At 38.1% G+C, this 24027-nt stretch overlaps 3 protein-coding genes across 3 annotated transcripts; 1 reads left to right on the forward strand and 2 right to left on the reverse strand.

The window, feature by feature from the left end:
• Positions 1-10138: 10138 nt before the first annotated feature.
• On the reverse strand, positions 10139-11912 carry PG994_002759 (major facilitator superfamily domain-containing protein; the record flags this gene model as incomplete). Its single annotated transcript, XM_066854168.1, is given in 4 exon segments — positions 10139-11230; positions 11245-11508; positions 11568-11657; positions 11739-11912. The coding sequence occupies 4 exon segments, from the start codon at positions 11910-11912 to the stop codon at positions 10139-10141; spliced, it is 1620 nt and encodes a 539-aa protein (XP_066720023.1).
• Positions 11913-17563: 5651 nt separating this feature from the next.
• PG994_002760 (uncharacterized protein) lies at positions 17564-18763 on the reverse strand (the record flags this gene model as incomplete). The annotated part of the gene is made up of 1 exon (XM_066854169.1): positions 17564-18763. The coding sequence occupies one exon, from the start codon at positions 18761-18763 to the stop codon at positions 17564-17566; it is 1200 nt and encodes a 399-aa protein (XP_066720024.1).
• A 2566-nt stretch (positions 18764-21329) lies between these two features.
• PG994_002761 (S-adenosyl-L-methionine-dependent methyltransferase) lies at positions 21330-22315 on the forward strand (the record flags this gene model as incomplete). Its single annotated transcript, XM_066854170.1, has 3 exons — positions 21330-21442; positions 21519-21813; positions 21872-22315. 3 exons carry the CDS (start codon positions 21330-21332, stop codon positions 22313-22315), a joined length of 852 nt encoding a protein of 283 aa, XP_066720025.1.
• Between the last annotated feature and the right edge of the window lie 1712 nt (positions 22316-24027).

The following is a 24027-nucleotide window of genomic DNA, read 5'->3' on the forward strand; positions in this document are numbered from 1 at the left end:
ATTTCCTTATTCGTTCTTAAAAAAAACGAGGTTTTATTATAATACTATTTATAATTTTCTTAATTTTTCGACTTATATAATCGCGACAGGTACTAACTCTTTTTTTAAAGGGTTTTAAATAATCTTTAAGTCGTACCTATAATTAGCCTAAAATAATAAAATACGCGTTATTTCGTTATTAACGCTATTATATACGAATTACGCTATAAGTAATAGCGTTACTTAGTTATCTTATTCGTAATTAATATAATAATATAAATACTACTCTAAAGTTTAATTTATCCTCTCGGTTTATTCGTTTGTTTAAAGGTGGTAGGCCGTAAATAACTTATATTTAATACCGAGTTATACTATAAATAATTTCTAAAACTTAGCCGTAAATAACTTTTCTCGATCGGAGATAATTATTTCTAATAGCCTGTATTAATTAATAATAATACGGAAGAAGGTATAAGTTAAATCGTTAATATTATTAAATTCTTTATACGATAAGAAGTAAGTATACTTTATAGATTTATTTATAATTACTAAGATATTATCGTAACTAACCTTAATTAATAGTTCTTTTAATAAGGGTAGTTTAATTATAAAATCGAGCGTAATTATTCTCCACGCCTTATCCGGCGATAAAATTAGTTATAGTTCTCCGTACGGTCGATATCTTACGGCCTTAGCTTTATTACATAAGTCGCATTTACTAATAGTTTTAACCACGGTTAGCTTAAAGTTTTTATAATCGAATTACTTAATAATTCGCTTCTAGGTCTTAAATACTCTTTAATATCTATATACGAGGTATTTATAAAAGTTTTTACTAAAGTTTTCCCGGTATTATTTAAAGATATAAATCTTATCTTTATAAAATATAAGACCATCGCGGTTTTCGAGGTAATTCCTAACGTAATTAATAGAATCGAGGGTTTAGTTAAATTATTTAAACTTAGTAACCTATTTATTACTATATTAAATGCGGTTCGTAGCGTTTAGTTATCGTAACGATATAAGGTTGCCGTCTCGGTCTTATTTAAAAATAGTCCTGATTTCGAGTAAGACTTCCTCTTAATAGTCGAGCCGCCTACTCAGTACGTTAGCGCGGCCGTTCTTATAACCCTTCCGGTAATTAATAACGAAATTAAATTTAAAAAGAAATTCGGATTATTATACTTATCGTTTATTTAGCTCCTTTATAATAGTGAACGTTATAAAGTTCTTATAATCGGTATAAACCTTTACTAGCTCTACTATTCCGCTGAAATAATATCTCTATTCTTTAAATACTTTAATAATAACTATTAGCTCTTTATCGTAGATCTAGTAATTAAGCTCTAATCCATTTAACTTCTTCGAAAAGAAATGCGACAAGGTGCGACTTTCCGTTATCGTCTCGTTAACTTAATTACCCTCCGATCGCATAGTTTAATACGTCGGTTTCAACTTTAAAAGGTTTAATTAAATCTATTATACGAAATACTAATTCGCTAAAAATTCGTTCCTTTATTATTTAAAAAGCGGTGTCTTCCACTTTCGCCTACTTAAATAGTTCGTCTTTCTTTATTAATTTCGTAAAAAATATCGCTAACTTATTAAATCCGGGAACGAAAATCCGGTAATAATTAACTAATCTTAAAAAGGATCTAACTTTTATAACGCTTATAAGCGTAAACCACTCCTTAACTATTACGATTTTTAACTACTCTATTTGGATTTCTCTAAGAGATATCACATATCCCACGAACGTAACCGTTTGTTAATAAAATTCGCTCTTCTCTAAATTAACTAATAAATTAGCGTCCTATAGTTTTTAGAGCACTAACTTTACATATTCTCGGTACTACTCATCGTTCTCGAAATAAATTAAGATATCATTAAAATATACTACGATAAACTTATTAAAATATTCCTATAAAATGTAATTAATTATTACTTAAAAATTAACTAATACGTTAATCTAGCCGAACGGTATAACTTAATACTTAAAATACTCGTATTTAGTTCGAAACGCGGTTTTTTATTCCTCTCTTTCCTTAACTCGAATTAAGTTATATACGTTAAAGAGATTAATTACCGTAAAGATTTTAATATATAATAGCTTATCTCGTATATTACTAATTAAAGGTAAAAAGTACCGGTTTTTAATAATAATTTTATTAAGCTTTTAATAATTAATATATATACGTCACTTAGGTTTCTCGTCCTTACTTTTCTTTAAAACGAAAAGTATAAAGAAACTTACTAATAACGTAAATAATTATATAACTCCTTTCTTAAAGTTCTCCGTAATATACTCCTTTAAGGCTTCTTTATATTCTTAATTTAATTTATAAATCGGCATAAAAAAGGGTTTTTTTCCTTCTTTTAACGGTATCTCATAATCCCACCGTATATAAAGCGGTAACCCGTCTTCTAATTTCCCACTAAAAAGGGTTTCGAACTGCCGGTACTCTTTTAATACGGTCGTCGTAACCTTCGGCTTCAGCTTCTTAATAATAACGTATACCCTTAAAACCTTAAATTTGTTAAAGGGTCGCTTCTTAAACCGCTACTTATCGATTAAACCTCTTCTTAATATGTCTTATTAAAGTTAGCTTATTCTTTAATTAACTTTAAAATTACTCACCTATAATTAAGGTATCTTTAAAATTATATCGTATCTTATAACGTCTATAATATTACACGTAATTCATTTATAACGTCCTTCGATATTAATTAAAAAGTTCGCGACTTCCCTTCGTACGTTCCTATCGTTATATATTATAAATCCTCTATCGACGGTCCTAAATCGGTATAGGGCGTCTTTTTCCCGCTATTCTAAAGTTAAGCTATTAATAATTCGTAATAAAATATAATTACCTTACGCCCCGCTATTTAATAACGCTCGAATAGTAACTCTTTTTATTTCGACTATTAATACGATATAAATATAAATATCCTAGTTATCCGTTATTAAATATAAGGATCTATTATATCCCGTTAGGTATCGTCCCTCTATAACCGGCGGAGGTCGTTTCTTAACCGTTATAATAAGTTTCGTTCGTCGGCTATTCGTTAATAGCGACGGATTTATATATACAGTATCTCGTGGTCGTATAGTAGTAGCGGTGTTTAGGATTCTATTATTATAGCAGGTCTTTTAACCTAGGAGCTCTAGGTATCTTAAAAACGCTATACATCTACTTTAAACGCTTAATAAGCTCGTAACTTTTCCTATGCGTATTATAAGTACTCGTTATTAATATAGTCCTTTTAATCCTACCTTTTTAGGTAATATTTTTAAAACTATTAAAAAGTCCTCTTAATTAATAAATAAGCTCGGCGGGGGTTAAGTATAATCGTTTTAACTTTCTTAATAAAGTGATTAAAGTGTAGTTACTTAATTAAATATTTACTAATTCTCCTAAGAAACCATCCCTCCTCGAGGTTCTTTATTAAGTACTCGGTATAACTATGGTGAATATAGCCGATCTAAGCGAGTAAGAAGTGATCGTTATATATTAACGAAATTTTAAAATCATTGCTAATAACGTAATTTCTTTTTACTCTTTATTTAAGTCTATATATAATAAGTACTTATCGTAGCTTTTATAATTCGGGAAGTATAACACTTAAGATTACTAACTATTCGTTAATATTTAAATCTCGAAGCTTCGCTATTTTTTCGGCGAGTTCTAGCGTAAATAGTTTAATAAGCCGTTTAAAATCATTTAATTAACGCTCGTTATAAGCTAAGTAATTCTTCGAACCTTTATTTTCGCTACTATCCTCGCTATTTTCTTTATTATAAAGGTACGTATAGTACCTTGCCGTTTAAAGGCCTTAAAAAAACTATCCCGTCCCTTCCTTATCTATTAAATAATCGTAGCAACCATCGTCGTAACAAGCTATCCAGGGCAGGCTATCGTAGGGCGCGTTTAGCGTACTATTAACGCTGCTTCCTTTAATAGCTATAGGGGTTAGTCGACCACTAGTGGTATTAATTTATCGCCTACCCGGGACTCTTCGGAAATCTTTCTTTAAAGATTAATAGTTTCGAGCGAAATATCCCTATTTTTAATAATTATAGCAAGTAATGTTCTACTTCTTATCGTATTTATCGTACCTAGTAGCGTCAAGATCTATAGGTCCGCTATAATAGTTATACGCTGTGCTATTTTTTAACGGTATATTATTATAGTACGTAATTATCTTATATTAATTTAAACTCGACTAATTTATTATTATTATCCGCCCTACTTCTCGCGGCGTTATTTATATATATAAGTATCGATTTTAATAATAAGCTCTATATACGAAAGGAAATTACTAAGAGTATTAAGCCGGCTAAGTTTATCCTTAATATTTTCTTTTAATCCTTAATAATATATTATAATCTTCGTAACTTTAATATAATTTAATCAAGTTATAATACGTCGAAATTCGGCGGTATAAAAGGCGGCTAATCTTTTTTATTTAAGAGTTTTTAATTCTTTTTTACTTATTACTTCTCGTTAAGGTATTAAAAAAGTGATTTAAGGGCTTGTTCGAAACTATCGTAATTTTCGAAAATTCGTTATACTTTTACGCGGCATAGCTTAACTTACTAATCGTTCTTTACTAGCTCGTCTAGGTAAAGTTTAAACTAGGCGAGTACCTTACCTTTAAAAAATAAAGCGGCGTAAATAACGTTAAATAGTATTTTAGAATATTTTTTTATAAAACTATTAATAGGTTTTAATTTAAATAAAAAATCCTCGGAAATTTCTACTTATCTCGTTAAAAGCTATTAGGGTACTAATCTTCATACCTCCCTTAAGAATAACAGGGGTTTAAATAATATTAGCGGCCGTACGAAGGAAGCGTACTTCTTCGTATCATTTATTAATATTTAATATTTATCCTAGGGTATCCTTAGTTAAAAGTTTATTACGTTCTCTTTTTCGAACTTAACATAATAATATTAATAATTAGCGCTCTTTTACTTACGTTCTTTAATACGCTTAGCTAACGCTTATCGGATAAGGCCGTTATTATTATCGTCGCTATCCACCTCTATAACGAGATCTCGCTAAGAGGTGCTTAAAGTGGCGGCGGGGGCTTTCTCATAACGAGGGGTATTATTAAGTCTAGGTATAGATATAATTCTTATAAGTATTATTATTTAAAGGTTTAAATAATAATTCGTAAGAATAAAAGTAATTAAAATATAACGAACGTTATTTAAGTTTTAAAAAAAACTTAATAAGACGTATTAAAGTTTATGTTTAATAATACGAAAAAATATTTAAACTTGTAATAAAAGTACGCTTTTATCAATATAATATATAATAATTATAAAAATAAAAGTAATAAAAATATATAAACTTAAAAGTATTTATAATAAAATTATTAAAAGTATTTATTTTATTAATAAATTAAATTAATACTTAAATTTATAATTAAAATAAAAAATATTTATATAAAATATATAAGAAATACTTTTATTATATATTTAACCTCTCTTTTATTAATCTCTTAAATCACTTATTAGTTTACGATAATCTATCTTTTAAATCACGGTAATCTCGTTATTAGCTCACGGTGATCCATCCTTTAAATCACGGTAATCCGTTCTTAATTAGCTTACTCTAGGCGCCGTGCCTCTATTATCTCGTAGCCCGTCACGTAACTCGTCGTATCTCGTTCTTATATCCTTTTATATTCGTTTTATTACTATACGAGCTAATACCGTTTACGTTATTATACGCTATTAAAGTAAGATTAAGTTTATATTAATATAGCTAGCGATACGATCGCTAGCGGTAATATCGTAGCCGGGTCGGGTTATTATAGTTCCGTGCCGGTACGTGAGTCTTAGCCGTATAGTTAAGTCGGGTTATAATAAATAAGTATATATAGCTATAACTACGTTTATAACCCTAATATTATAACGATTTAAAGGGTCTATCAGCCTTAATAAAACATACCGCAAAGCCTCCTTATTATAAAATAGAGAACAGTTGAATTTCAGGGATCATCTAGTCACGTGACTAGCGCAGGGGACACATCCCCACTAGAGAACTCTCTAGAAGCACTGTACGCGTAATCTCTCTTCAAGAATATTCTCTCATTCTGTGTATATAGAACACTTCCAGAAGCCCATATGGCTTCATCTAGGACTCTTTTAAATGATCAAGAGTTAGCGCTAATATACAGGTTGACACACAGTCCTCCTTTTGCTTCATAGTAGCAATAAATCTTATAAGAACCGGCAAGCGAAAGACGACGCAGCTGGCAATTCCAAGCGGCGATCTGCGGGTGTAACTTGGCCCTTGACCGAATGAAAGCTGCTTGATTTGGATGGTCAACTCGGGATTCTAAAAGGCGAAGGATATACCTTCACTTCGTGGCAGGGTTAAAGTGCTAAGCTCAAGTTATAGACACTTTCAACTAATCCCGTATGCGAAACGGCGCCGGAATTCGTCGGGATAGGAAGCTCAAGAGTGGTTAAAGGCCTTTGCATAATTTTGTATATGTATCTTAAAACAAGACTTAGTTAGCTGGTTAAATCTTCAGTAAAAAGGGCTAATAAAGAAAAAATATGTATTAGCGAATACGGCTCTTTCTTTGTTGTAATTACCCTTAACTTAGGTAAGTAGGTAGAAAATATCGATAAGAATATTCTAGTACGCATTAAAATATAGCTCTTAAAACTAGACTTTAATAGCTTAGTATTTTATTTATATAAACCGTTAATAAGGGATTAATAAAGGTATTATTATAAGTATACCTCGAAATATAGCTTTAAAACTACCCTTAAGTAGTTAGCTAGTTTTTTATTAAGAAATAACGTATCCTATAAGCGAATGTCTCATATAAGCAAATATCCCATTCTTTTACACCCTTTTTAATAAAATATAAGTTAATTTTATTATAAAGTATTTAATATATTAAAATTAATCGGAATTCTTATTTTTAAATATTTCTATATTATTCTAATAAGTACGCGTATTATGCCCGGGCTCTCCGCAGATTTTATAGCGTTATAAGCGTGTCCTAAACGTTTTTATACGACCACTCCTCCGACGCGATTCGTTTTATAACTATTTATTAATATCCTTTTAAAACTATAAGTCTTTTCTAGCTTATATACGAAGTGATCCTTTATTTTATAGCCGTTTTTTTTATACGGCGGCGCCGGCTAAATATCTTATTTATTTTTCGAAGTATCGCGTTTTTACCTTTTAAAAGAATAACTCGGTATATAATATACGTTATAACCTTTATAATTTAGTTAAAATTAATTAAAATAAATATCGAAAAGTTATTTTAATATTATATAATACGGTTTCGAACGTATTCGGTTTAAGATTAAGCCTTAATCGGGTTATTTAAGGTTTTTAATTTTTAAGGAATAAATAGGCTAAAAAACGTCCCCGGAGGTATTAAAATATGTAGCTTTATATCTAATTATAAAATAATATATTCCGGATTGTACAGAACGAGTCCTATTTTTCGAAAGCCTCCTCGTATATTTAAAACGGTGAAAATCGCTTAAAACGCTTTTAAAAACGCTAATAGGAAGTCCTCCTTTAAAATATAAGTAATATACGCCCGTATAAAACATTTAATTTCTTTCCCGTACGCCTTTTTTAATGTACGAAAATAACCGATATTAAGAGGTTAAAGCTTATATAACGAATAAGAAAGTATATAAAGTATAATAATCGAGTTCTCTTTATAATAGAGCTTAAAAGCTATTAAGTGGTGGCTTTCGTGGCTGTTTAGGACTAAGAGGCGATAATAGTTTTTTATACGAGACCTGGTATATTAATTAAAGTGTCGAATCTAGTCCTCGCCTCTTTTATTCGTGGTCTAGTTATTTTTAATAATTACGATTACTTAATCCTTCGGTAATAGGCTGTTTTCGTATTAAGAAAAGAGGTGCGTTTTCCCGGTAAAGATAATATACGGAGGGATAGTGTAACCGTGTAATTCGACGCTTTAAATAATTATAACTTATTCCCAGTTTTTTTACTATATTACTCTAAGCTTTCCGCGTCGATCGGAGGTAGTTACGATTATTTCGGACGAGATTTAGTTTATAAAAAAGCCGGTTTCGTCGAAGTTATAAATATCCTCTTTTTAAATCTTATACTTATAAATTATATTCTATATAAGGGTAAACTATACGTGATACGCGTCGGGATCTTTATAAAAAACTTTTTAATAATTAATTCTTTGATTAAAACGCGTCCGGAGATTTAGTTATTATCGTACGAAGTTAAAAGCTTAATTAACGCCGACGCGTCCCGCGTTACGTAAATTAAATAATCGATTCGCTATATTTTTTATATTACTTAACCGGGGAAGAAACGATCGCGTATTTAAATTAATAATATATTAAATAATCGTATTCTTTTCGGAATTTAAAAGCTTTCGAAAACTCGCAAGTATTTCGCGTCGTATAGGTTAGCTATTTCGTCTACGCTATAAAGTTTTTAATAAGACGTAATAAATTAATACAGCCTTTCGTACGCTTAAAATTAAGTCTTCTTAAAACGCTTGAAGCGTTAAAATTATATTACTTTCTTTTTAAAGTTATGGCATTTTCGGACGTAAAAGAATATAAAAAAAGGTTGAGGCTATAAGGAAATTTATGAAAGTGAGACATTCGCTTGTGTGGGACATTCGCTTATAAGATACGTTATTGATAAAGGTATACTATAAATACTCTTTATATAGCTAATAATTTAAATTACGCGGTAATAACACTTTTTATAATTATAATTACGTATAGAATAATATATATATATATTATTATATATAGATATATATTTTTATATTATTACGAATAAATTAAATCTAGCTTTATTAATAAAATAAATATATTTTAAAATAATCGTTTTAAAAAAGTTAAAAATTACGTTATTATTTTTAATTATAATAAAAGCGATAGATTTAATAATTTAAAACTAAGTATTATATTTTATTAACGTATAAGATTAATATTATATTAAAATATATATATATTTAAGCTTTTAATATATTTTTAACCGAGATAAATAATATTATTATATTTAATTATAAAATATATATTTATATTTATTATAAAACGTTCCTTTTAAAGAAGGTTATAATTAGTGCGGAACGCCCGAAAGCAGCCTTTTTCAACTGCTGGGAAATTTCGGTGTCGCCTTCCCCATACGATCTTTTATGCCTGTAAGTCCACTTTCGAATACGATATCCAGTATTGGATGCCAGAGCATCTTGTCCGATTTCGGAAAGCTGCTTAGGGGACTCAGGCTCAGCTCAGGTTCGCTCAGCCGGCTTTGTTATGAGCTCCCTTAAAGCAGCGCGCTGCTCAGGTCCAATGACGAAAACGGAAGTGGAGAAATCCAGATTGACGTGGTATAATGGTCTGTTTTACACCCATAAATTACCGTGATCTACTATATGGATGTCCAAAACCTAACAGAAAGCACGGCGTGTCCAATAAACAGCTCGTAAAAATATTCCCTGTTAACGCCCCGGCCCTCAACGCCCTCTACAAGCGCGAGACCTGGTCATCCCACCGATCCGAATCCTCGAAATACATGCGCCACCTCTCGACCGACGGCACCGGCACGAGCTCGGTTGGGAGGCGACACGGACAAGGGCGCAGGTAACGGCAGCGGCCAAGAAGCGGGAGGCGCCAGTCAACTGCGGTCGGGTGTTGTGAGATCGATGGAGATATACAAGATGACGGACATCGAGACAAGTAGCAGGGCGAGCACGACACAGCTGGTTTCTGGTACCCCGATCGTTCCCAAAGAGTGGCAGCTTTATTTCACCAACGACAAGGCCAGCCAAGCCTAGTGAACACAGGCCCGCGGCAGTTGCTCAGAACTCATGACTAGCGGAGTACGCGCCTGCCCTAGCCCTTAGCCCCTGAGATACCCCTGATTCCTCACTGGGCCATTTTATGACCACATTATGGTGTCAAATAGCCCGGGAAATAAACGAAAAAAGATGAACAGGCAACACCCACGAATCCCATGCTATCAACCAATCAAATGGTTATAACTCGTCTACCATGAGATCAAAGGAAGACATTTATGACAAGGCCAAGCAGGATGATCTTCCAAGGCAAGAATACATCCCAAAGAGCTGATTGCTATGACACACCAGAGCAGGCGCCGCCGTCCTAACCCGCCTTCGTCAACGACTGTATCCCCGTCTTGGTCTCCGTGTGCTCATCATTAAGCTTCCGATGCTTAATGAACGCACTGGCCACCAGCGTGACCGCGGACAGGCAGGTATACATGATGAACATGTTCCGCACGCTCCCCGCGAACGCCTCCAAGACCGTATGGCGCTGCGAGAGGTCCTTGATCGACTGCGTAATACCAACGTTGGCCGCGGCCTGGCTGCCCGAAAGCGCCGCGCGAGCAGATGCGTCCAGTCCCGCCGCCACCAGAGAAGCCTGCTGCGCCTCCATGCTGTTCTGGAACACGACGCCGCCGAGCACGACGGACAGGGCCATGGCGAGGTTGCGGACGAAGCCGAGGCACGCCGTGGCCGCGGTCGTCTCGTCCGGGCTGACGTTGTTCTGGATGGACACCATGGGGCTCTGGAACAGGAGGGCCGGGCCGAGGGCGCCGAGGACCTCGAGCCCGACGACCACGGCTACCGACGTCTCGGGCCCGAACAAGATATACAGGCCGGTGCCGAGCGTCATGAGGGCCGCGCCGGCCCAGATAAGCTCCCGGTAGCGGCCCGTGCGGTGGATTAGCATGCCAGCCAGGATCTCAACGACGGCCTGCGTGCCGATGAGCGGAAGCATCAGGATGCCGCTGCGGAGGGGCGACGCCTGCAACACACTCTGCAGAAATAGCGGAAGGTAGTATTCGATCCCGATCAGAACCATGCCGTGCGCGAAAGCGACGATGAACGTCGCGTTATTCGATCCGTCCTTGAAGATGGTCAGCGGAATGATGGGATACCTGGCCAAGCGCTGCTCGCCGAAGAGGAAGACGCCGATCATGAGACCACCGAACACAATCAGGCAGATCACCTTGGGGCTGTTCCACGGGAAGATGGCGCCGCCGAAGTCGAGCCCGAGCAGCAACAGGAGCGTTATGGCGAGGATAGAGACGGTCCCAATCCAATCAATGGCCTTGACGCCCTCGTCGAGCCGCGTGTGCGGGTTATGCACGTCGAGGAAGAGCGCGAGCAGCAGGAAGGTGAGCACGCCGATCGGCAGGTTGATCCAGAAGCACCAGCGCCAGCCCAGCCGCTGCGTAAACACACCGCCGAGCAGCGGCCCGCGGCGCCCGCGAGCGCCCACACGAAGCCGACGTAGCCCAGGTAAAGCGAGCGCTTGCGGACGCTGAAGAGGTCAGAGATGACGATGGTGACCAGCTGCATCAGCCCCCCGCTCGCGGCGCCCTGAAGCGCGCGACCGGCGAGGAGCGCCCGCATGCCCCCGGGGCTGAGCGCGGCGAGCAGGCTGGCGCCCGTGAAGAGGGCGACGGCGGCGAGCAGCGGCGGCTTGCGGCCCCAGATGTCGCTGCACTTGGCCAGAGGGGCCCGGTGGCGGCGTTGGCCAGTAGGTAGGCGCCGCCGATCCAGACGTAGCCCTGGGCGGAGTGCAGGTCGGACGTGATGGTGGGGATGGCGATGGAGACGATGGTCTGGTCCAGCGCGGCCACGAAGAGGGCAAGCTATGGGCGGTGGTTGTTAGCTACCCTGTCGTATGGAGATGCATTATTACTTCCAACCGGGGGCAGAGCTGGGTTGCTAACATAGAGTGCGGACAAGATCGCATATAGACGCAGCTTGGTGCGGACCTTGGGGCTTTCAACGAGATCGAGGTGGGTCTCTGTCGGGGTTGTGTTAGGGGAACCCGCGACGGCGGCCGCGAGAGGCTCAGCTAGCACTCCCGCGGGTAGCTTGGTGTCTGGCGTTATGGTATCCATCTATGTCAAGCGGTATGTTATTGGGGTTTTAGTGAAGATCGCATGTTTGGTTGAGGACCACCACGCTACTCTGTCCTTGTTCAGACGTAGAGTATATATGTAGTACTTTACCCCGGCGTGACTCACTGGCTAACCGGGAAGTAAGTAAACATTTCTGAACGGATAGGGCAGCTGGTGTAAACGCACCAATCACCCCGCCATGAGTCCCCTGATCCCCGCAGCGGTGACGGGTGTTGGGACCCCTGCTAGCCTGCTGAAATCCGGGGATCTGCAAAAACAGAGTCACAAGTTATTATGTCGAGATTTCATCGTCGAAAAGTGACTCTTACTTTCGAGAGCGTTCGTTGTAACGTCGAACTCGGCTTCTGTGGACTTCGCCCTGATGATAAATGCCAAAGCTATAAAACCATATCAACGTTACCTGGTTATGATGGTTGAAACTTGATCGTAACCCGACAATCACGTCGCGCAAACTAGGCACAATGTCATTTTCGTTAACGTACCCCATAAGCGAGCTGCGTATATAAGCGAGCTGCGCACTTTTAATTAACTTTTTTATAATTAATTTTATACTAACTTTTTTTTTAATAAGCATAGAATTAAAAAATAAAGAAAAAAGGTTTAATTTAACGCTTTAAGCGTTTTAAAATAACTCGAAATTAAATATATAAAAAGTTATAGCGATATATTATATTTTAAAGTTAATATTATATAGCCGACGACGCGGAATTCGATTACGATTTAAAATCTTTATAAACTTTTAAAAGTTTTTTAATTTTAAAAAGAAATTAATTATTTAATATATTATTAATTTAAATGCGCGATCGTTTTTTTCTCGGTTAAGTAGTATAAAAGATATAGCGAATCGATTATTTAGTTTACGCGACGCGAGACGCGTCGGCGTTAATTAAGCCTTTAATTTTATACGATAATAACTAGACCTTTAAACGCGTTTTAATTAAAGAATCGATTATTAAAGAGTCTTTTATAAAGATCTTAACGCGTACTACGCGTAATTTATTTTCTTACGGAATATAATTAATAAATATAAACTATACGAAGAGGATATATATAATTTTAACGAGACCGGGTTTTTTATAAGCTAAATTTCGTTCGAAATAATTATAACCACCTCCGATTAACACGAAAGGCCTGGGGTAATATAGTAAAGGAATTAAGAATAAGTTATAATTATCTAAGGCGTCGGATTAAACAGTTACGCCATCCCTTTATATATTATTTTTACCGGGAAAATATACCTCTCTTTTTAATATAAAAACTATTAGAACAGCAGGAATTAAGGTTTTCTATATTACTTTAAAAAGGGTGTTACGTACCTACGCGTACGAACCCCTTTCCTATTTTATTAAGAAGGGTATACGATACCCCTCGTAGCTCGTATTAAAAATAGATATAAATAATAAAATAAAAACAATTAAACCCCGATTAAAACCGGAATTACTATACGTACGAAAACTTATTTAATACTAATTAATAATTACCCGTAGCGATTATAGATTAGTAAGAGTAAAGAAACGGTTTTACGCCTTTACCGACGTAAGGGCGACCGTACTAAAGAGCCCCGAGAATTTCCGCCCGTTAAAAATTCGGAGGAAAAGCCGAACTAAATTAACCGTACGAGGAGGAACCCCTTTTCCCGAGTATATATTATAAATAAAAAACCAGGTTCCGAATTATATGCGAAACTAGTTAAGCTATATATAATTATATATTTAAATAATTTTATTATATAATTTATAAAATAATAACCCCTATTAAAATAGAAGTAATTACGGTCGGCGAATCAAGATCGAGCCCGGACATACCGAACCTAGATAAACCGACGACTTTAAACCTCGAACCGCTTATATACGAAAAAATATTTTAAAATACCGGAATCTTTTTAATAATTTAAAAAAGAAACGTTAACTTCGCTTTTTAAAAATTCGAACCTTTAAATATATTTTTTAAGAAAATAATACCCAAACTATTTATAATATATTTTATAAAATACTTTTTAAAATACTATATATTAAAAATAAAAAAAACCTCTTTTAAAAAATTATTTATTATAAAATTTAATTAAAAAATTAAATACTAATTCGGCTAAATTAATCGTATATTTTAAAAAGAGCTCTTTAATTACTTTAAAAAATATAAAGTCGATATATTAATAGACGGATCCTTTAAAATTAAACTTATAAGTTTAATACTACCGGCCGATCTTATATATTAATAAAACCGACCGGCAGAACCGACTTCGGAAACCCGAAAGGAGGATGTTCCACACTCTTTCTAAGAATAGATAATTAAAGAACCGCCGCCTAAGCGAGAGATACCCGATCTCCGTACAGAATAATCGTCCGCGATATTATAGGGCACTTTAAAACTAACGTTTAATCCCGGAGTTTTAAATATTTTAAGCCCGACGTCCAACCCTAAATTCCCAAGCACCTAAGCGTCGTAAAATATTATCTTTTTTCCTTCTCCGATTCCGATACCGCCGGACTAGACGGCACGATTATCTAGTTTAACGTATATTACGGAATACGATATCCCTCTAAGCCGAGCTATTTATAACGGTAAAATCGATCAGAATAAGGTCGTTACCTTCTCGAAGGTGTAAAGGAAGGAAAAGAATTATACCGACAAGCTATACGATATCTTCTGCGATAAAGTACGGATATTTATCGGAACATGCCGACGGCTAGATATACCAAAAGACTAATATTATACAGTCTTTTTAAACATTTTTTCCGGCCGTGCGGAGGCATTCTATCTTAACTATATCAGACTTGAAAAGAAATAAAACGAGATATACTATTTAATAAACTCATACTTTAATATAATAATAAATTACGGATAATATTTTACGAATTAAATAATAACCTCTTTCGCATAAATAAAAAATAAGAACGCCGAGAAATAACTTATCGAAGTTCTAAAAATCTTATTAAATAAACTCTAGCTCGTATAACGAGCCCTCGAAAAGGGATTTAAAAAAGAGATCGCTTTCCATACCTCCGTTATAAAAGTTTATTAAGGAGTTCCGAAACTTTCACCAACCCTTATCTACTAAAAGCTAATATATAAAGCGCTATTTTCGGACCTTCGCATATCGCTAAGTATAGCAGCGGACTAAATATTATTAAAATAATATTTAATAAAGGAACTATATCGAAACCCGGCTAAAGATATATACTTAATTAATAAACGGTTTATAAATAATTATACGCGAGAAAACCGACTAATCTACGGTAATAAATTACTATATAATAGCCGACCACTAGAATAAAAAAGTAGCCAGCGACCCGTCAACACCTCCCAACCAAAGTTATTATACGGGAACCGGCAGTTCGAACAAAGAACTTGCCGAATCTGCTACAAATAAAGCTATTAATTAATAAACCACCTAACCGAAAAACAAACCCGTACAATAATTTAATACCTCTAAATATATAATAACGTAGGACAGGATCTCCTTACCTAGAAAAAATACAGGGATTTCGTCCGAAACTAAGAAAAGAAAAGGGAAGAGTTAAAAAACAACGAAAAGGAGTACGACTATCTCGATCTAAAAAACGCATAATAAAATATTACTTACTTAACGAACGCCGCGTTCTATTACCGGTTTATTAACAAGGATATTTACTCGATAAATACTTAGTTAAATTAGGAATAACGAACGAGAAAAAATTAATAATTGATATTATATCGCTCCGAAAATCGTATAAAAAAAGGGAGATCTCAAAAATCTACTAAGTCGACGGCCGAAATAACCTTATAAACGCCTTTACTAAGAAATCCTTAAATAAAACCCTTAAATAAATAATCTTAACAAACAGCTTTACCGTATATATAAAAACGTATATCGAGCGGCTAGATTCGTATAACGAGTAAAAAAAAAGAGATATAATCTTTAATAAAGTATAACGTAATTCGGTATATAAAAGCGCGTATTTATTATTATTATTATTTTTAAATAGTTCTTTTTAATTTATAACGGGAAAAAAACGCGTTAACGTATAATAATTTTTTCCTTAATACCATTATTATTATTAAATAATTAAAATAATTAATTAAAAAGACCTGCTATTTAATAAAAATAATATTAAGAAGGTATAATATTATTTATATAACTTAAACAGGTACCGAATACCGGATTAGCGTAACCTATCCGTACAAAACCTTTACGGCGGGAAGACTCGTTTTAATAAGGGGAGCTAGCTAAGTTTATTATTAAAATAAAAAGTTACTAATATTAGAATAATAAGAACTAAGGTTTTCTATATTATTTTAAAAAAAGTGCCACGTATTTATACGCACGAACCCCTTTCCTATTTATTAAAAGGGGCATACGATACCCCTCGTAGCTCGTATTGAAAATAGATATAAATAATAGAATAAGAACGATTAAACCCCGATTAAAACCGGAACCACCGTACGTACGAGAGCCCATTTAATAAAAATAGCCTATTACCGAAGGATTAAGTGATTATAATTATTAAAAATAGCTAGATTACGAATAAAAGAGGCGAAGACTAAATTTAATACTTTAATTAATATATTAAGTTTTATACGAAAGTTTATTATTATTTCTTAGTTTTAAACGGCTACGAAAGCTATTACTTAATAGCTTTCGAGCTTTATTACGAAAAAAACTCGATTATTATACTTTATATATTTTTTTATTTATTATATAAACTTTAACTTCTTAATATCAGCTGTTTTTATATATTAAAAAAAGTGTACGGGAAAGAAATTAAAGGTTTTATACAGGCGTATATTACTTATATTTTAAGGAGGACTTTTTACTAGCGTCTTTAAAAACGTTCTAAGCGATTTTTACCGTTTCGAATATATAAAGAGGTTTTTAAAAAATAGAACTCCCCTCGTATAATTTAAAATATATTATTTTATAATTAAATATAAAGCTATATATTTTAATACCTCTAGGGACGTTTTCCGGCTTATTTATTCTTTAAAAATTAAAAATTAATAAGCTTAAATAATTTAATTAAGGCTTAGTTTTAAACCGAATACGTTTAAAACCGTATCGTATAATATTAAAATAATTTTCCGATATTTATTTTAATTAGTTTTAATTAGATTATAAAGGCTATAATATAGGTTATATATCGAGTTACTCTTTTAAAAGGTAAGAACGCGACATTTCGAAAAGTAAATAAGATGCTTAGCCGGCGCCGCCGTACGAAAAAGAAACGGCTATAAAATAGAGGATCACTTCGTATATAAGCTAGAAAAGACTTATAGTTTTAAAGGGACGTTAATAAATAGTTATAAAACGAATCGCGTTAGAGGAGTAATTATATAAAAACGTTTAAAACACGCTTATAACGTTATAAAATCTACGGAAAGCCCGGGCATAATACGCGTACTTATTAGAATAATATAAAAACTTTTAAAAATAATAATTATTAATATATTTAATTAGTTCTAAACGTTATAATCGAGTTAATTTATAACTTATAAAGCTTAATAATAGAAAATGCGCAGCTCGCCTATATGCGTAGCTCCCTTGTGGGGTACGTTACCTGAGTAAAGGAACTCGAATCGTTAGACGGACCAGTTAATCAAAAAATTCTCACCAATGAGGCCTGTTCAGTATGCATTATTACCTAATGTTGTTATCAGTCGTCTTCCCACGGTACGTCTTCCATCAAGTCGACATCCGCATCCGGATCCTCGACCCGCACCCTCAAGGATTTCCTCAAGGCGTCCCTCAATTCTTGCGGCAGATCAAAGGATCCACGCGCCGGTCTCTTCTTCCCGACACTCCCCTCGGCAAGAGCGTTAAGCTCCGCGCCCGTCGTCTTCGCCGTCGTCGTGTACGCCAGGGGCACGAGCTGTTCCCCCGACTCATCGCCAGGGGGCGTACGAATGTTTCGGAGCAGGACGAGCTCGGTATAGAGCTCATCCCCGAGCGCCGTCTGCACGCACGGGATCCTGAACGCCAGGTGTCGTTTCTCCAGATTCTGGATATTGACCTTGCGTTGGTCGAGCTCCGCCTGGTACTCGGTCCCGAGCTTCGTCACGACGGGGGTGGTGTCGGACGCGCCGTCCTTGATGGTCTCGAGTCGGAAAATTTCGACGGGAAGCCGGTGATGGATGTGATCGCGGAGATCAGCGGCCAGCGTGAAGCGGTGTGATTTCTCGGTGCTGGACTCGAGGAAATCATTGAGCTCTTTGCACGTCCCTCTGTCTCGGCAGTGGTGGGGATCGCGTCTGACGACACGAGGGTTGCCAGGGCACTCTCGTCGTCTGTGAGCCCATCCGACCGGTTGCTTGGGCCAGGGGGGGATCTCGGCCAGGATGTAATGCCTGACTAGGCTCTCAAAGAAGGGCTTGAAGCTTGCTGGTGCTGGTTTTCCAGATTGCTGGACAAGGTCCACGACATCAGCAAGGAACTGCTTCCCCCACGATACGTAAGATATATGCAAGGCTTTCGAGAGCCATGACGACGATTTGAGTAGTACCGGCGGCTTGTCTTTGTGCTCCTCCGCGACGCTGCAGCAGCAGTTGTCTATTACCCAGGCTGCCTTATCCCAAAGGCCGTGCAGCATGCACTTTTTGGCGATGACCATGAAGCAAGCCACCTGGCTCGTTTCGTAGCTCGAAGGAGTAGTTAGCGAACCCCAGTTAGACTCGTCATTTGTCGATGAGTTGGGACCTCGGACGGCTTGTACCAGGTCACTGGCATCTGCCTTGAGCTGGTCTATGGTGCCACGAATAATTGACCTTGCGATTGCCTTCATATAGTGTGTCCCTGCTTGGTCCAGTAACGTAGAGATCAAACCAAGGATAAAGGCCTTCTCTGCGCGGCTCTTCATTGCTAGCATCAAGCTAGGTACCAAGGAGTTTGGATAAGCATGTGTATGAGGTCAAGAAGGCATAACAAACTTGGATCATACCGCTTCGCGTTCAAGCCAGATTGAACTCTGCACATCCTGCGCTACTCCCAATGGATAGAATGCAGCGTGCAACCGTCATGCCAATGACGAATACGCCTAGTGATAGGAGGAATATTATTTTGATCTTTCTGTCAACTCGGAAGCCATGTAAGTTTCGTCTAGCCACGAAAAAGTATTGCCAGGGGTAAAAGCGTACCGCCAAAGCTTGATTCTGACGTCCTTGAGCATAAGGGTTGGAACCACAAGTAGAAGAGTGTCGGCGCTATATAAAAATGTTTAGCATTTATAAGTCGGTTACAACCCAACAGCTATCATGCAAAATAAATACGTACAGCACGTTCCCGACCGCCACAGCAATATTGGTGATGATGCCTTTCGAGCATTCGACTGCAGTCTGGTCAGACAAAAGAGAACGTGGACCGCTAGTCAATCAGCAGGGAGCACCTACATCCCGGATCCGGAAGTATCTGCCAGTTTTGGTGTAGGGGGAGACAGTGCGTCGTCTGGATGATGCAAGTGACGACAAAGCAGACGACCGAGAAGTATCCCACTACTCGCACGTACTTCTCCATCTTGGTATCTCTCGTAAAGGAAAGGAAGAACGTGATCAGTGTTGCTTTTAGACTCCAAACTAGGCAGATCATGAAGTAGGAGGACGAGAAAATGGCCTTGGAGCCTTCGCGGAAGGAGTCTCTCGTCGCAGGGGCAGCGCCTCCCGCAACTCCTGGGTGAGGCCAATAGGGGCTCCAACCACGGCTTCGCCACAGCACTATCATCAGCAAGAGACAGAAGTAGAGTAGAGCGATTGGCAAGTGGAATACTGACCCAAGTATTCAACCATGGCATAGAGCAACGTGTAGAAGACGCACGACGAGATTGAGAACCAGTCGTGCCACGTCCACTGGCGGAAACCCACGGCCCTCCATCTCGCTATCCATCACAGAATGAAGAGGACGACTCCAGCGCCGAACTCAGCCCGGCACTCTATCAAAGCTGGACTGCTCGGCATGTTGTTTTTGTATTCCTAAATACATCAGTGTTTTTCAAAGTTGTGAGGCGAGGAGAGTTAGCATGCTCCATTTGCTTTGTCGGCGGGAACATTTTGAATAAACATTTTGCATACCATCCCTCCCCCCTGGCGAGGGAAGAAAGCAGTGGAAGATATGGCGAGCACACACAAAGGCTATATTGAAAACTGAGAAATATGTCGATCTTGCTGTGCTCGGCTAGGCTGAGATCGGAACGGGAAGCGGAACGTGATCCTTGCTAAAGCCGAAAGGTCATCGTATGATCTTTTGCTTCGAATGCTACCTCATGCTTACGCTTTGCAGGATCGAACTGGAGTGAGACTTGAAAAAGTGCTCAATCTTGGACGGGAGCTTGTTGTGTGGTCCAATTAGCCTTGAATCTGGGGGGCAGGGCTAAGTATATTCGGAAATTTGCTTTTTTGCACTCACTATAAGAGCCCAATTAGAGCTGGAGATACCATTGACTATGCTCTTGGGTTTCGCCTGTAAATTGTGTTGGCGCAATTCCTCCAACCCTGCTGGAGTATGATCTGCGCCGCATCGCTGCATAACACTAGGGCAGATTGCAAATTGGCGGCTAAATTCTGAATGGGCGACCAGCACCAAAGCTCTGGTACCGAGGTCGCGAAGGAAGGCTTGGCATACAGTGATCAAACAAGAGGGGGGCCCTTCTTGCCATGTCAGAATGCTTACCGATGCTTTCACTTCTTCGCCTGCTCTGTCCAGCATATTCTCGAAGCCCAAAAACATCGCCATACCCAATCTAATGCTCTCGAGTTTTGAGCACATAAGGTTAGTATTCCCGTCCTTCTGGCAGGGATAGGTCCATCCAAAGTCCACCCTCGACCAACGACTGGGCCCGTAGCAACCGGATCGTTCTTCCGCCCCCCACGACGGTCTAGATCCTGGGTCCTGCCAAGAGGCGATCCTTCTTCTCACCTTTATCAGTGGATCCATTATGAAATCATTCCATTAACCCCAGACATGAACACTCTTCCTTCTAGCAAATCATGGTTGCTGCCAATCCTCTCAACCCTCTGAGAAACGACATTGACCTGGTTGGAAACCATGTCTCAAGCCACAATGACGAGTCCCATTGAGCTCATTGACTCTATTGGCGCTGACTCCTTCAAGAAAGACACCGAGAGATATGCGGCAAAAGAGGCAGCACGCAGGCTGCTTGCGCGTATCGAGACACCCTTTGAGAGGATATGGGCCTTGGCCTTTGAGAACCCCGTCCTAGTTGGCAGGCCTACAGCTCTGTCAGGACCTGGCTGTCTGGGCCAAATGGACAGAGGCCGCGAGCAAAGGCGAGGACGGAAAGACTCAGACCTTGGATGACCTTCTTGGCTTTTGCAATGCCACCGTAGAGCCCAAATTACTATGTATGTTTTAGCGCACGCTTGTCGGTCTGGCCATCGACTAACGCAGACTGAGTAGATCGCTTCTTGAACCACATGGCTGCTCTTAATGTTCTGGAAGAAGTTGCACCAAACACCTGGAAACCGACGGCTTTCTCACTGGCTATGGGCGATGGTGTATCCTACATAGACCACGGCGTCCGTTGCGGGTAAGAGCTTATTTCTCCTGACTCGTCGATCATAGGTGCTGATTGGTATCAACACTGAGCTAACACGGTCTGAAAGCCTGGACCACACCATCCCCTGTGGCGTGAACCTCGCCAAGTTCCTGAAAGAGAACGGATACCGTGAGCCCCTGGACAAGGAGAAGTTCGACAACTACCGCGACCTGTACGGCGACGACTTCTTCGGGTTCTGCCAGAAGAACCCCGGCGCTGGCGGCAGCTTCATCGGCCTTATGACGGCGCTGCGGAACCATAAAATGGTCTGGACCGAAGTCTACGACACCCGGCGGCTCCTGGAGGGCGCCGATCTGGGCGGCGGTGACAACAGCAAGGCACCACCACCCCTCTTTGTCGACGTCGGCGGCGCGCACGGCCTCGACATCCAGCAACTTCCTGGCCCGCCACCCCAACGAGATCCCAGCGGGTGTGCTGTTCGTCGAGGACCTGCCCGAGGTAGTCTCGACGCACGCCCACGAACAGCTGGACCCGCGCATCCATCGGGTCGCGCACGACTTCTTCACGCCGCAGCCCGATCCCGTGCTCCACAGCCGCGCCTACTTCCTGCACGCGGTGCCGCACGACTGGCCGGACGCGGACTGCCTGCGCATCTTCGCGAACATCAAGGCCGCCATGAAGCCCGGCTACTCGAAGCTGCTGGTCTACGAGGTCGTGCTGCCCGCGCGGGGCGCGACGAGCCTCATGACGACGCTGGACCTGCAGCTGATGAACTGCACGTCCGGCCTGGAGCGGACTGAGGCGCACTGGGCGCGGCTGCTGGGCGAGGCCGGGTTCAGGATCGTGGAGGTCTTCCGGCATCCTCGGGCGGTGGAGAGCGTGATTGAGGCGGAAATGGTTTAGGTTGAGTACTTGGATATAGCTCGGAGCCAACTGATAGACATCGCATGACTGTGGATAAATGATACATAAGCAGTGGAAATAGAGCAAGACCTTTTGTAAATTAGCTAACGTGGTTTATTATTAAGTGGTCTGTATTATTAAGTGGTCTGTATTATTAAGTGGTCCGTATTATTAAGTGGTCTACCCTCACTACTTCTTAACTTTAATTTAATTTTAATGCGTTATAACTTTATAATTATAATCTTTAAATTATTTTAAAAAGAACGGGTTATTTTAATAAATTAAGCGATATAAAGCTCTTTAAATTTAATAAGCGAAAATATAAAAACAGCAGGAACTAAGGTTTTCTATACTACTTTAAAAGAGGTGCCACGTACCTGCGCGTACGAACCCCTTTTCTATTTTATAAAGAGGGGTATATAATACCCCTCGTAGCTCGTATTAAAGATAGATATAAATAATAAAATATAATAATATAATATTACTTAAACCTTTATTTATATATTTATATAAAAGCTTATTTAATATTAATTAATAGTTATTCGTAGCGATTATAAATTAATAAGAGTAAAGAGACGATTTTACGCCCCTACCGACGTAAGGGCGACCGTATTAAAAAGCCCCGAGAATTTCCGCCCGTTAGAAATTCGGAAAAAGAGCCGAATTAAATTAACCGTACGAGGAGGAACCTCTTTTCCCGAGTATATATTATAAAAAGAGACTAGGTTTCGAATAATACGCGAGATTAATTAAGTTATATATAATTATATATATAAATAATTTTATTATACGATTTATAAAACGATAACTTTTATTAAAATAGAGTTAATTACGGTCGGCGAATCGAGAACGAGCTCGGACGTATTAAACTTAAATAGATTAACGACTTTAAACCCCGAATTATTTACGTACGAAAAGGTATTTTAAAATACCGAGATTTTATTAATAGTTTAAAAAAAAATTTAACCTCGCTTTTTAAGAACTCGAACTTTTAAACGTACTTTTTAAAAATATAATATTCGAATTACTTACGATATACCTCGTATAATACTTTTTAAAATATTATATATTAAAAATAAAAAGAATTTTCCTTTAAAAAGTATTTAATATAAAGTTTAAAAAATAAACCGAATATTATTTCGATTAAATTAATCGTAGGTTTTAAAAAAAGCTTTATTATTATTTCGAAACAAACGGGGTTATTATACCGGTAACTTAACGAATCCTTTAAAAGTAAGCTCGTAAGTCTAATATTACCGGCCGCTCTTACTTATTAACGGGAACGACTAATAGAACCGATTTTGAAAACCCGAAAAAGGATATTTTATACTCTTTTTAAGAATAAATAATTAAATAACCGCCGCTTAAGTAAAAGATACCCGGTCTGTATACGAGATAATCGTTCGCGATATTATAAGATACTTTAGGCCTAACGTTTAACCCTAGATTCTTAAGTATTTAAACGTCGTAAGATATTATTCTTTTTTTTTACTCCGGTACCGCCGGACTAGACCGTACGATTATCTAGTTTAATATACGTTATAAAGTACGATATCCCTTTAAACAGAGTTATTTATAATAATAAAATCGATTAAAACAAGGTCGTTACCTTTTTAAAGGTATAAAAGAAAAAAAAAACTATACCGGCAAGCCGTACGATATCTTTTATAATAAAGTATAGATATTTATTAAAACATACCGACGGCTAGATA

Source organism: Apiospora phragmitis (genome assembly GCF_038363925.1).
Source record: "Apiospora phragmitis strain CBS 135458 chromosome Unknown utg000003l:1.0-2676785.0:1.0-2680665.0, whole genome shotgun sequence".
Classification (NCBI taxonomy): domain Eukaryota; kingdom Fungi; phylum Ascomycota; class Sordariomycetes; order Amphisphaeriales; family Apiosporaceae; genus Apiospora; species Apiospora phragmitis.